We start from the raw sequence: 14743 nt of genomic DNA on the forward strand, positions 1-14743 counted from the left end.
ATTGGATGTATAGCTGTAGGCAGTTTAGCAAGGGCTTCAAATTCTCCAAATTGAAAAAAAAAAATCCAGGTGTAGCAACAGAAATATCCAGGAAGTGGCGCGATTTGTTTCTCATTCTGGCCTGAGGACCCCTGCCCCATTACACAGAAATCCAGGACCAGCACTTCTCTGGAGACTGACACGGGTTTGCTGTGAAAAGAGCACGTTAAATGACCTTCAGGCTTCCCAGTCTTGCTGTAGGTGCTGTGAATCCCATATATTCTGGATCTCAGATGTCAGAAATGGAGTATAAAGAACCAGATACATTTCAGATATGCTGGATAATCCATTCGAATGTTGGAATAGACTTGTACAAATTTAACTTATACTTTAATTCAAAATCTGAGAAAGAAAATAAGTTTTGTCACATTTGATGTTACAGTGTCTCAGCTCCATTCTATTCCAGAAGCAGATAGTCCTCTGCCACGTAAAATAATCCAGTGTCACTGGAAGGAGTTTTGAAAAGTTATATGGACCCTTGTGAATTTTAAATAGACACACATACTTTTATCATGTATTTAAACAGTTTCAGATGATTTGGGTTCCATCTTCAGATAAATGTTGACGTGTTAAAATAATAGCATTGCATCATTCTTTTAAATGGATAAAATGGAATATAAATACTAAAGGGTTTTAACACCCATAACTTGCAAGTTAAAAACAGTCAATGGTGGTTCTGTTTTTGGGTTTTTGAGAAACCTCCATACTCTTCTCCATAGTGGCTGCACCAATTTACATTCCCACCAATGGTGTATGAGGGCTCCCTTTTCTACACACACACACACACACACACACACACACACACACACACACACACACACACACACACACACACACACACATGAAAAAAACAGTCCAGAATAAAATTTAATGATTTAATTAAATTTTCTCTTATGTTTAGATTCTGCATTCCCCCATATTTTTTACCTTAATGTAACAAATTTTTAAACATGAAGTTACTAAACCATTTATATTTCTTAACTTAAGTAGAATACAGTTTCAATGTAATACTTATTTTCAGTTGGCCACAGAAACGTAAGTATAATACGAATTTGGAGAAGTAATTACTAGAAGTAATGTTAATACTGTATTGAAAAGGTGTGTATTAATGAGATGAATGAGGCCGTTTCTTTTTTAATTAGTCCGTGTAACTGTGGGTGAATATTTACTTGTTTTCAGAATGAAACAGAATTCCAGCATCAAATCTTAATTCAGATTCTGAGAAACTTTATTCAAATAGTTCAGTAGCTGAGAATGGAGTAATTGTCGTTATAACAGTAATAAACAATTCTTCTAATGCCTTATGAGCTATATGCCCCAAATCACCTAGCAATTGATTGTAAAGATATATTTTAATCTTCTCTTAATTAACAACTTGATTAGATTCACCTTCAATTTTGTTGAATACAAGTAATTGGAAACTGCCTAATTTTTAAAGATTGTTTGAAACAGTCTTTAAAGCCATCCACTTTCTCAGTAAGAAAGCAAGCTTGTCCTTTGTTGCTACTCAGCACGTTTTCAAACCCCAAGGAAATGTATCATAGTAAGTTAGGGGAGACACTTTGTTTTATAAAATGAGAAAAAAGCATTCATGAAACAAGAGGTGAGAAAGGGAGGTTTTGTTTTTTTTTTTTACTGATAAGGTGCATGGTTTAGAAACAAACTGGAGACCAGCGTTCAGATCCTGTGTGAAGCCCTCTGGAGCTGGCTGCGCAGGTCTTTATCCCCGTTGGTTTGGTGCCTTGTAATAAACCGCCCTTGAAGAATGTGGAATTCTGGCAAAGTAATAATAAAGGACTGCACTTTAGTTTACAAGAGCAGTACTTTTATGAAGCTCCCCCCGCCCCCGTAGTTTGTGTGTATGATTACAATTAATTACTCATGTAAGAGGTTTGTAGCCAACCACATTGAAAAAGACATCATATTACTAGTTAAGTTGGATCATTTCCCTTCTCTCTGTTATACAGTGAGTCTGGCTGAGGGACAGGATGTGCCATTCACTTTTGCTTCCTTTCCACATTCAAGCTCTTCCCTGGGGTTTAGAGGGACGCAGACAGTTCTCATGGGATGTAATGTCTGTGTCTTACCCCCATGTGGTCACCATCCATTAGGAGACCGCGAAGGACAGGACAGGAGCTGAGTTGGACCCCCAGTTGCTGCTGGCGGTGTGCTCAGAAGGGTCCTTCCTACTGCACCCACTGGGAAGTGTCCGGCAGCAGGGAATGTTTCCAGAGTGTCTCATGCCCTTTGCCTCTCCCAGCTCACTTGGTACAGATTTACTAGTGTAAGCCTTCAAACCTGGCCTTTATTGTTTGTCACGTTTTAGTGCAATACCAAATATGCACACATGCACATCGTTTTTGCGGATGGAATTAGGTTTATTTATTTATTTGGTTTAATGGTGATACTGGGGATTGAACCCAGGACCTTGTGATTACTAGGCACGTGCTCTGAGCTCTGCCTTCCCCTTCCCTTGTATGTGCACATCTTTAAATGGTGTGTAGAAAAGCCACAAAGCATCACACTGCCGGGAACAGAATATATGTGGGTATATGTATGACTGAAATGTGATGCTGTACACCAGGAATTGACACAACATTGTAAACTGACTAGACTTCAATCAAAAAAATTAAACCAAAACCAAAACAAACTGTGGTGAACAGCCACGGACTCGGGACTCGTGTGCTTCTCCTCTGTTTCATTCTCCAAGATAGCAACTACCCTAAACTCGGTGTTTTTCATGCTCCTTTTAAAATGTCCTATTCCAAAATCACTTTTTATTTTTGCTGCTTTTGAATTTTACAGAAAGTGAAGGAACACTTACTGTGGTCGCCTGGAAGGTGCTTTTTTTGCAGTTGGCACTGTGCCGTGAGATGCATCCGTGTTGTGACCTGAAGCTCTATTCTGTTTGCACTACTTCATGGTGTTCGCAGTGTGAATGTAAAACCACCTGCTGCTCTGTTCTCCTCCTGGTGAAGATCTCTGTCTGTTTCTCATCTTGACTGTTGCTCACAGGGTCACCAGGGAGGTCTGGGACACTTGGGCATCAGTTTCCTGTGAGTGTGAATCTTCTGGATTTTTGGGGTCAAAACGATTTTCTGGACCATAATGGAGTAAGAATGCTCCAAGTACTTTTAATAATAATAACTTTCTAAGTGACTCCCAAGGCATTTAGACAGTCCTCGTTCTGCCCCCTGTGCACTCTCCTGGCTGTGTCTGGAGTTCTCGACCCTGGATAGTTTCCAAGAAATGCGCAGATGTGGAGAGCTACTGATGCGTTCTTCCTCTTCTTATTTTTCTCCTCCTTTCCCTGCATCTTCCCACCCTCCCCTTGCATTCTGGCCCTTGGGCTGTAGAAGTGTTGCCATTGTTCAGATCAGCGGGTCCCTTCTATGGAAACATAGGCCGCACCAGCTCCCTGAATGCCCACTTACAGAGATACTGCCTTCACCAATTAGGTTAAGGTAAAAATTTTCAAGTAGCTTTTCTTTCCTGGTGAGTCTTGCTTTATTCTAAGGGCTGGTTGGTGGAAGTTTTCATCCATGTGTTGTGAGAGTGATGTTCGTAGGTGGAGCCAACCACCCGTAGTCTTGCTTGGAAAGGCACCAGCGCACTGCGTCTGAAAGACACCCTCTCCCTTCACTGTGAAGGACGTGACCACAAAGCACAGTGTAAGAAATCATAAACATTCTTTACACATAAATGACAAATTAAGAAGATCTTATTTCTTCAGGTCACTCAGTGCACAATTGGTATCAGTAATATCTCGGCTCCTGTGCTGTGGCCCCAGAGACTTGATAACCAAGGAAGGAGGATGCCGCTCAATGCTTATGCACTTGATTTCTACAAGCACGGTTCCTTGTTGGGACTAGTCCAAGACAACAGGTGTGTTTCACCTCTCTGTCCCTCTGTCTCTGTCCCTGTCTCCACCTCCACTGCTGCCCCTGCTTCTCTCATTGCCACCTCTCCCTCTGTCTCCATGTCTTTCCACATCCATGTCCACATCTGCGTCTGTTTCTTTCATCTCCATCTCCACCACCTCTGCCTCCACCTGTCATTCCCACCTCTGCCTCTGTTTCTGTTTATATATCCCTCTCCATCTCCATGTCTTCTTATATCTCATGAATGAGCTCAATGAATTTTAGGCCAAAGCCTTTTCACAATTTCAAGCATAGGTTCATCATGCTGAATATACTAGAATTTTTTCTCACGGACTAATGGCAGGAGAAAATAGTACATTTGGTGGTATTGTTATTTGTGGTTGACCAGCAGACTCTTGGGACTTAGGCTGACTCACTTGACATAAAGCTGTATGCCACAAACAGAAACATTCACTCATCCCCACAGATGTATTTTTATTTATTACTGTCCTACTTATTCATTATTAAATATTTCAAAACCTCGTAACTAATAAATACTGCTGTGCTCCCTGTTAACTGAGAAAAGTACATAAAAAATATAATTCACATGTCTGAGGACTGAGAACATGGCAGTTGTTTTAACTCTTTGGCAGGGAAACCATTTTCAGAAACTGTATTCAGGGGTAGACCCTCTGGGACTTACTGGGAGTGGAGGAATTGGCCCAGCCACCAAGCACCTTGATGTGTGTGGTGGGGGGACATTCTGTTACACCATCAGAAATTAAAAGTGCATTTGACATAAAATTTGGAACAATCTCTGTTGAACTCAAGTATTTAAAACTTCTGCCCTCTTGAGAAATGTTGATCGTTTTTGAAAGTGTGACTCATTATTGTGAATAAAGTTGTGACACCAGTGAGTAATCCACTGGGTTCTTCTCTGACTCACTGGCCCCATTCACTCTCCTGATGTTATCTTTTCCACTTGGGTTTTCTCCCGAGGTCAGCCTCCCGTGTTCTTGGATGAGCTGTGCTGTGGTACTCATGACTCTTGAGTTCACAACCCTCCTTCCCACGGATTAGGTCATCGTCTGGGAGTCTGTGGCAGAAAGTATTTTGGTCAATACATCTCGACTGACAAGTTATCTGTTATTGACAAACCCAACTTTTCAATATGAAATGAGAGATTCCGTGATTTTTTATAGCATTAATTTTCAAAATGTTGTTTTGTTTAGGATAAACGAAGGAGCTGCCTATCAGTTGTTGAAGGACTTTGCCCTCACCATTCAGTCTATCAGGTGTGTGATGCATTTTAAATACTGAGTTCAGATACTCCGATACGTTAATGGTAACCTGAAAAATGTTGAGCTCGTACTTCCAGGGGCCACTGAGCCTCTTAGGTGCCAAACATTTCAGCTCCCCAAGGACTTTGCAGAAGTTTTCCTCAACACTGTTGCATTGTTTCTATAATAGAACTAATTCCAGAGTCCACTCGAAATTAAGTTTCACCCAGCCCAGAGCCTCAGCCCAGACACGCGGCACCAACAGGCATCAAAGCTCAAAGCCTCAAGAACCCCTAGACCCTGGCAGCCTCAGCTCCGCATCCCAGGTTCCTGTTATAGTTAATGACACACAGGCGACGCGGGGGGTGAGGAGAATGTGTGGGGGCTGAGAGCCGGGAACAGTGAGTGGGAACCTGTATGTCATGTTACATCTGTGGGCCCGTGAGGACACCAGGGAGATGCTGGGCCTCAGGCTAATGACAGAGCCTGATGCAGTGTCCCTAGTCCCTGACCAGCCCAGCCAGACTGCCCTTTCTTGGATTTCCTCTCTCCATTCTTGTCACCCTCACTTCAGTTTCTTACGCGGCTGTAACTGGTGATCACACATGTTGTATCTAAACCAGCACAGCTTCATGACCCTACCGATCCTGAGGTCTCATGTCTAAAAGGGGTCTCCCTGGGTGAAAGCAAGGGTGTCAAGGCTGCATGACAGAGGCTCTGGGACAGTCTGTTTGTCTTTTCCAGCTTCTAGAAGCTTTGATCTAGGCCCCTTCTGCCCTCAAAGCAGCACTGGGGGCAGAGGCTCACGTCAGGCCCCTCTGACGTCACCCCTTCCACCTCCCTCTTCCACTTAGGATGTCCTTTGTGACAACAGTGGACCATCTGGGCCCTCCGGGTTAATCTCCGTCTCGAGCTCAGCTGATTAGAACTTCACTCGCATTTGCAGCCCTGACTCTCCATGTGACCCACCAGTTTCTGCATGTCTAGGGATTAGGATGTGGACCCCTTTGGAGGACCGTTACTCTATTCACCACACCCCGTGTTCTGTATTTGCTCACATCTCTAGGTCACGGGAGGATTATTTTGCTTTTTTGTAGAGGTAGTTGCCTGTGGGTGTACGTGTGTGTGTGGGTGCATGCATATACATATGTCTGCATGCACACGTGCATGTATGCGCGTGTGTACATGCCTGTGTGCACGTATGCACGTCTGTGTGGTCTGTGTGGATGGACGTACAGGGTTCTGAGATACATATGCTCCTTGTCAGTCTTTCATCATCTAGTGGGGTTTACTTCACTCTGCCTCCCCGGGGAGAGCTCTTCTGGCCCTGAGTCTCAGCAGCATGGGCACTTTTTACCTGTCCCTGTATTTCCATTTCCAGCATCTCTTTGCGGGAACTGTGTGGAAATGAAGAGGACAACGTGGTCTTAGCATTTGAGCAGCTGAGTGAAACCTTTTCTGAAAAATTTAAAAAAATCTGAAAACAAAGTCTTACCCAGACCACTTGGAGGACGGCCATGGACGTTTTTCAAGTCATAATTTCTGATTCTGATGCGTCTTGTTAGGAACGTGTGCAGGATGGAGTAGGGAGAGTGAGGCTTTGAGCTGGGGCTGTGACTGCCCTGCTGTGCTTTCTCCTGGGCCCCTGGGATGAACTGTTTCCTGTCTCTGGATCTCGGCTTCTCTGCACAGCTTAGTGATGATGCTCACGGCTTGGCTGGCATGTGATCGACTGAGAAACGTGAGGATTTTGCTTGTGGTGGAAGAACCAGTTTTGCTCTGTGAGGCCTAAGCTGGTCTTACATTCTCAGCATTTCTTTTCTCGCTGTAATTTGTAAAAATTCTGTTAAGATTAGAATAAATAATTACAGTGCCCTGAAGTTGAAATGTGACTCTCTGATTAATTTACATGTGATGGCGTGACTTAGATACATGGCTGTTAGGAGAGCACCTGCCAGTGAATGAAACTCCTTTTTATAAAACGCAATGAGACTTTAGGCATAAATTCTGTGATGCTTTATAATGAAACATAACTGATGTTTTAGCTTGATTTTAATTGTATGTAAGTGACTGAAGAACCACAAACAAAAAGAGGTTTAGTCTTATTTACCATTGGCCTCTTCATGTTAAATCTATGCATCTTTCAGTCCATTTACACATGTTTGCATTTTATGTAACATGGCTTATGTATAATCACTGTTCCTCCCAGCCTCACCTTGGATTATAGTTCTAGAACCTATTTTAGACCCTAAATTTGAACAGAGCCTTTCGTCCTCAGAGCTGGAAGTCTGCTGTCTCCTGCTGTCCTGATGTCTTATGACAGATGGCCCCTTGTGTGGCATTATTTCTACACAGATTGCATCAACTTGGAAAACACCTGTGGTTCATTTTATCTGGAGATGGAGGAATATTCTGTCTCCCCAGCATTGTGTGTGCCACATAAGGGGTCCCTGCTTTCTTTGGGCTAAACTGATAACATGCCCCGTAAGAATTTCTGAGCACGAAGACACCTGGAAACCGATGTGGCCTCTGCTGCCCCTTTATCTCTGTTTCAGACAGTGATACACAGTATTCATCTATTATTACATGGGTCTCCACCCCTTACTTGTAGCTTCGTAAATCTGATGGGGACGTGAAGTTTCTTCTTTTCACATCTGACTGAGCCAATCTGAGTCCCTGACTTTTAGGAGGAGAATAAGATTATTTCTTGCAACCTGATACTCTTTTAAAAGAGGAAGTTACACCTGACCTCTTTGAGGTGTGTCTAATGGGCAGCTTCCTTTTTGATTTTTAGCAACAACTTTAAAGAGTAACTGTTAACAACTTACGAAGAGTGAGTTTGCACAGGCTCTGGACGCGTTTTCTGCTCCAGTTGTGATCATGTGGAATTTTTCCTTGAGAAATATGTACAGAGACTCTGCTGTGATTTACTGGAAAATCATTATTACCACAATAATTTATTCCCATCTTTTTCCCCAAAAGAGGGAAAATCGTATTTGCATTGGGCTTATGAACGGTTTTCTGGAAGACCCATTTATCAAAAGTTTTTATTTAGAGAAAATTGTGGGTTCATATGGTATTAAGAGAAATAATAAACCTATGCATGTGTGGTCAGTTAATTTACAACAAAGGAGGCCAGAATATGCAATATGAAGGGACAGTCTCTTCAGTAAATGGTGTCGGGAAAACTGGACAGCCACAGGCAAAAGAATAAGACTGACCGTTATCCTACATAAAAAGTAACTTAAAGTGAATTAAAGATGTGAACATAAGACCTGAAATCTTAAAACTCCTAGAGGAAAACTAAGGGTAAGGCTCCTTGACACAGGTTTTGTTAATGATTTATTGAATCTGACAAAAGCAAAAGCAACAAAAGTAAAATCAACGAAAGGGATGACATCAAACTAAAAAGCTTCTGCACAACAAAGGAAACCGTCAGAATGAAAAGGCGGCCTGCAGAATGGGAGGTGTTTGCAGACCGTGCATCTGCTCAGGGGTGAATAACCAAAATAAAGAACTCATACAACTCAATCCCCAAAACCCCCAAATACTCAATTGAAAATTGGGCAGAGGATCTGAATAGAAATTTTCTCAAAAGACATACAAATGGCCCCCCCCCCAAAAAAAAGCCCACGAAAAGATGCTTAGCATTGCTAATCATCAGGGAAATGCAAACCTAAACCACAGTGAGACATCACCTGACACCAGCCAGAGTGGCCGTCCATGGAAGACAAGAGGTAGCAAGTGCTGGAGAGGGTGTGGAGGAAAGGAAGCCCTCATGCACTGTTAGCTGGAATGTAAATTGGTGCAGCCCCTGTGGAAAATAGTATGTAGATTCCTCCAAAAATTAAAAATAAAGTGACTATGTGACCCACTTGAGGGTTTTTATCTGAAGGAAATGGAAACACTAACTTGGAAAAATATCTGCACCTCCATGTTCACCGCAGCATCATTTACAGCAGCCAAGACAAAACAACCAGTGTTTCCCGAGGGACGAATAGATAAGATGTTACCAACAGCCAGGGCACAGATCAACCAGTGTCCACTGATGGACGAATAGATAAAATGTTATGTACATATGTAAAATTCAGCCATAAAAAAGAATGAAGTTTTGCCATTAGTGACAACGTGGATGGACCTTGAGGGCACTATGCTAAGTGAAATAAATCAGATAAAGACAAAAGACCATATGAGCTCATGTAGAATCTAAACAAACAAAAAATGAACTCATACAGAGAAGAGATTGGTAGTTACCATAGGCAGGAGGTAGGGGGTGGACAAAAACAGGCGAAGTGGGTCAAAAGGTACAAACTTTCAGTTCTAAATAAGTCTTGTGATGTAATGTACAGCATGGTGACTATAGTAAATAATACTGTGTTGTACACACTTGTCCCTTGGAATCTCCAGGGGGTTGGTTCCAGGACCCTCTGCAGACACCAGAATCCACGGATGCCCAAGTCCTGGAGTGGGCTGTCTGTTTCCAGGGATCCTGCATCTGCAGATCCAGCCAAGTGCAGGGAGTAAGCAGAGCAAATGTACCCTGGTTGGTTGAATCTGTGGATTTAGCACCTGAGGATTTGGAGGAACGACTGTATATTTATCAAAAAAAAAAAAAAAAAAATCCAAGTATAAGTGGACCTGTGCAGTTCAAACCCGTGTTGTTCAAGGGTCAGCTGTATTTGAAAGTTTCTGAAAGAGTAAATCTTAAAATATTGCAGGAAAATAAAATTATAACTGTGGTGGTGAATGCTAACTAGACAACATGATGATCATTTCACAACATAAACTTACAGTGAATCATCATATTGTGGACCTGGCACTAATGTTCTATGTAAGTTATGTGTCCATTACAAGAGATAATTCAAAAATAACATAGGGAGACCCGTGAGGCCTTTCCCCAGTCTCCTAAATGGTAGGCGCTTGCATATAGTGCAGTATCAGAACCAGGAAGTCGATAGAAATGGAGTCTGTTGCTCAGATTTCATCGGTTTCCCATGCTCTCATTTGTGTGTGAGCATTTAGTTCTGCGCAGTTGTGTTGCACGTGTAGGTTAGTGTACCCACAACCACAGTCAAGACACAGAACCATCCCATTGCACAAAGAACCCTCTTCCTGTCCTTTTATAACCACAGTCTCCCCCCACTGTCTTCTGTTCCCCTTTTTCCTTCCCACCAGATCTCATACCCACCTCCTACCGCCTCGTGCTGTGTGTCCAACCCTCCTGTCCCTAACCCCTGGCCACCACCGGCTGTTCTCTATTTCTGCGATGTTACCATTTCAAGACCCATATAAATAGACTCCTACGGTGTGGTTGGCTTTTTTCAGTCAGTGTAACTCCCTCGAGGCCAGTCCAAGCACAGTGCGCTATTTTATGACCGAGTCGTGTTCTCCAGTCTGGACGTCCCTCTGTTTGTTACCCCATTCAGCCCACTGAAGCACTGGGTTGCTTCCAGGTTTGAGCTGTTAGAAATAAGCTGTTAATATTCATGCTTCCTCTGTTTCTTTTTCTTCTGTTTGTCTTTTCTTGCCTTCCCGTGAATTACCTGAAAATGTTTGGATTCCATGTTGATTTACTGATATACCACTCTGTACCGTTTTCTTAGCGGTTGCAACATACATTGTAACTTACCACAGTCCGCAGGTGGCGAGGTCTTACCCACACTGTTACTCAGGCCCCTTTACCCTTCCCACTTTCTAAGTGGAATCGTTGTAAGTGTTTTCTCAACATACACTGAGCACCGCATCAGGTGATGTTAACATTTTTACTTCAACCATTAAGTATGATTTAATAAGCCCATGGGAAGAATATTCTATTTACCCCTATTTTTACTCATTCTGAGTGTCTTTTTCCCTTTCTGAAGGCTCACACTTTCTCTTGTGAACCTTTCCTTTCAGCTAGAGAATTTCCTTTTCCTGTTCTTGGAGGGTAGGTTTGCTGGTGACCCATTCCAGTCATTCTCCTTCGATAGACAGTTTTTATTTCCTCTTCCATCCCAAAGAATATTTTCACTGGGTGTAGAATTTATGATTCATGGGTTTTTAGAAATTTCAGTTGTTGAAAAACATTGTGCCACTTCTTCCGGCCACCGTGGCTTCTGATGAGATGGCCCCTGGCACCTGCATGGGGGGCACTGTGGGCTGTGGGCAGTTTCTGCTTTCAAGACTTTGTAGTTTTCAGAAGTTTAATTATGATGTTTTCTTTGCCTGATTTTTCTTTTTCTTATTTGGGGCTCTTTTAGCTTTTTCACTCTGGGGGTTCATGTTGCTTAATTTGGGACGTTTTCAGCCATTATTTCTTTACGTATCTCTTGAGCCCCACCCTTTCTCCTCTCCTTCTGAGACTCCAGCAGAATGAGTGTCGGCTTTTGTGGGTGGCCTCACAGGTCCCTGACACTCTGTTCATTTCTTTCTCAGTCTCCTTTCTCTCTGTTACTCAGGTTGGTGAGCGCTGTTGACCTGTCCTCAAGGTCACACACGCACACACTCTCTCTCTCTCTCCCTCCCTCCCTTTGCAGCCTGCTCTGGAGACGCTCCCTCGGGTCTCCTGTTCTCCATTTCATCCCATAATAAAGCCCTAAAATTAGTGTGGCAGTTTCTTTGATGGAAAAATGTCGGCAGCTGTGAAGACCAAGGTGAGAAACCAGACTGGGTGACTTTAACCACTTGTGGCTCAAAGGTTCTGGGGAAAAAACATGGAGCCATGAAACATTTATTATAGGAATCTAGCAAAATAAACTGCAGTGCCAGCTGAAGATACCATTTGTTAAACTGATTTTTATTTCAGCCTCCGTGTTGACTAACTGCACATCCAACTAGCACAAAGCTGGCCGGGGCCGGGGAACGAGCGAGCATTCCTCCCCAGGGGCTAGGTGTCTACTCAGAGCTGTGTCCAGACAGCAGTCACTGCAGCCCCAGAGCCGCATTCCTTGGTTTCCAGGACCACGTCCAGCCGCAGTGGGTACAGGAAAGCCTTGTTTTCACGTCCAGCGTCAACGAGGCTGTGTGGGACAGGCACGATCGATCCGTCTGTTAATACAGGGTTAGACTTGGTTTTGTCTTGGCACGCCCACACAAGTAACAAGAGCTAATTTGGTTTTACATCATACACGCCGATGAGACATCACTTCCCCTAATAAGTGCAGAACTGAGGAGGGACTTCGACCACTTGAGACATCTGCACAGGTGACAGGCTGAGCCTTTGTTCAGCAGGAGGACATAAAACAGGATCAAGAAAGAATATGGGGAGAAGCAGAAACCGGCTTTCCGAAAATTCTCCAGCCACGGAGGTCTCACGCACCTGGCAGGAGGCTGCCTGACCTGGGCACACGTGGCCGTGGGGACCAGGGTGGCAAGCCAACGAGGAGAAGCTTTCTCTTGTCCCAGGTTCACGTGAAAACTACAGAATCCGACTTTCCCCAACATGTCCAAATCTTCCATCCTTTTAATTAAAAATCCAGGACAGAGCAGCCCTGTGCCTCCTGGCTCTTTCTTCCTGCAGCAGAAAGCCCCGGACACCTCAGAAACGGGAATAGACACCTGGAGGGGGGCGGGGTGATGTGGCAGTGAGTTCTCCAGGTCTCCTCACTGCCTCCCGTACATCCAAGAGGTGGGGGCCCCACCACCCCTGTGCTTCCCCCTGTGTCCTGGGGCCACCCTGCCACCCCTCCCCCCCACCTTGGCACCAGAGAGAGAGCGAGGCAGCGTGGGTCACCCTCAGCTGTCCCTCCTTCCTCTGTGGTCCAGCCATCAGCCCAGCTCCGGAGCCGTGGTGTCTGCTTTCTGCCCATGTGTTATACCGTTAGTGATCTGGCCAAACTGAGCGAGTGGACAGTGTCCTCCAACACAGTTTGCCTTTTCCTCATTGCAAGACCAACCGTTTGGCCCCGAATCTCCCTCCTTTTTATCTAAATGCTTTAAAAACCACATGGAATAGCTTCCCTACTGGATGGTCTTTTCCCTTTTGGGACCTACTAGAAAGGGAAACACAAAAGTGCCCATCAGATGCTGTTCTCCACAGCGTCTGCTCCGATTTCCAGTCCCTCCAGCAGTGCGTGAGGGCCCCCTTTCCCCCACACCCTCGCCAACACTTATGGTTTCTTGTCTTGTTGATGACAGCCGTTCTGACAGGTGTGAGGTGGGATCTTACAGTGGTTTTGAATTTTATTTTCCTGATGTTCAGTGGCATTGAGCATCTTTTCATGTGCTGGTCAGCCTTATGCTTGTTTTTGGAAAAATGCCTGCTCACTTACTCTGCCTATTTTCTAATCAGATTGTTTGTTCTTTTCGTATCAAGTTGTGTGAGTTTTTAAAAATATTTTGGATATTAGCCCCTTATTGGATATATCATTTGCAAATACAGGCATAACTCTGAGCTGTTGCAGGTTTGGTTCCAGACCAATGCAATAGATGAATATCATAATAAAGCAAGTCACACACTTTTCTGGTTTCCCAATGCATATAGAAGTTGCATTTACACTGTAGTATGGTCTGCTAAGTGTGAAATAACATTATGTCTTAAAAAAACAATGTACACACCTTAACTTAAAATATTTTATTGCTAAAAAATGCTAACCAGCACCTGAGCCTGCAGTGAGCCATACTCTTTGTTAGTGGAGGAGTTGAAATTCTGTGAGAATTAAGAAAGTGTGAGACAAAGACATAAAATGAGCAAATTCTGTCAGAAAAGCGGCATCTACAAACTTGCCTGATGCAGAGCTGCCAGAAACGTTGTGTGCAAAGATCAGCAAGAAGACACAGTCAGCCCATGTGCTCTCCGTCCAGCAGACGGCCTTGCCTGCCGTGTCGTGGCTCTTTTGGTGAAGTCTCATTTGTTTCTTTTTGCTTTTGTTTCCCTTGCCTGAAGGACAGACCCAAAGTAAATGTCACCAAGACTGAACAAAGGGTGTGCTGCCTGGGTTTCTCTTCCAGGAGTGTTACGGTCTCGGGTCTTAGATGTAAGTCTTTAATCCACTGTGAATTTATTTCTGTATTTGGCATGGAACAGTGGCCAGGTTTCACTCTTTTGTATGTGGCTGTCCAATTTTCTCAGCACCAGTATTTCTTCCTTTTTTTTTTTTCCAGAAATGAATTTAACTTCAATTTTATTTTTAACATGTACATACATATATTTATTTTCATATTCTTTTTCATTAAATATTATTACAATATATCAAATACAGTTCCCTGTGCTATACAGAAGAAGCTTGTTTTTTAAATCTATCTTAATATAGAGTATTTAATATTTGCAAATCTCAAACATGTATTGAAGAGACTGCCTTTCCCCACTTGAACATTTTAAAGTGAACAGTTCAGTGACATTTGTTGCATTCATAAAGGGGAACCACCCCCCTCTATCTGGTTATTAAACATTTTCAATAGCCCACAGAAGTCTGAGCCCCGTCTCTCCCCTCATCCTCTGTCTCTGTTCTCCATCTTGCAGGTTTATCTAGTCTGGATATTTAATATCACTGGACAAGGTTCACCCATGTTGTAGCGTCATCAGTATTTGATGCCTTTTTGTGGCTGGATTTCACTCTGCTGTTTGTATGTAAACCGCTTATCCAG

At 43.5% G+C, this 14743-nt stretch overlaps 1 protein-coding gene across 6 annotated transcripts in view; it reads left to right on the forward strand.

Moving 5' to 3' along the window:
• Window positions 1-12620, forward strand: part of LOC105099863 (probable ATP-dependent RNA helicase DDX60) — a 77092-nt gene extending 64472 nt beyond the window's left edge. For 4 of the 6 annotated variants that reach the window (XM_064475961.1, XM_064475963.1, XM_064475965.1 and 1 more), the window contains 3 exons: window positions 3773-3924; window positions 5132-5194; window positions 6561-7066. In XM_064475961.1, the coding sequence (XP_064332031.1) occupies window positions 3773-3924; window positions 5132-5194; window positions 6561-6660 (315 nt within the window). In that variant the 3' untranslated portion in view covers window positions 6661-7066. Of the gene's footprint in view, window positions 1-3772; window positions 3925-5131; window positions 5195-6560; window positions 7067-11694 lie in introns of those variants that run through there. The other 2 variants (XM_064475964.1, XM_064475966.1) reach the window with 2 other exon arrangements.
• The last annotated feature ends 2123 nt before the right edge of the window (window positions 12621-14743 follow it).

The sequence above is a fragment of the Camelus dromedarius genome, chromosome 18 (genome assembly GCF_036321535.1).
Source record: "Camelus dromedarius isolate mCamDro1 chromosome 18, mCamDro1.pat, whole genome shotgun sequence".
Taxonomy (NCBI): domain Eukaryota; kingdom Metazoa; phylum Chordata; class Mammalia; order Artiodactyla; family Camelidae; genus Camelus; species Camelus dromedarius.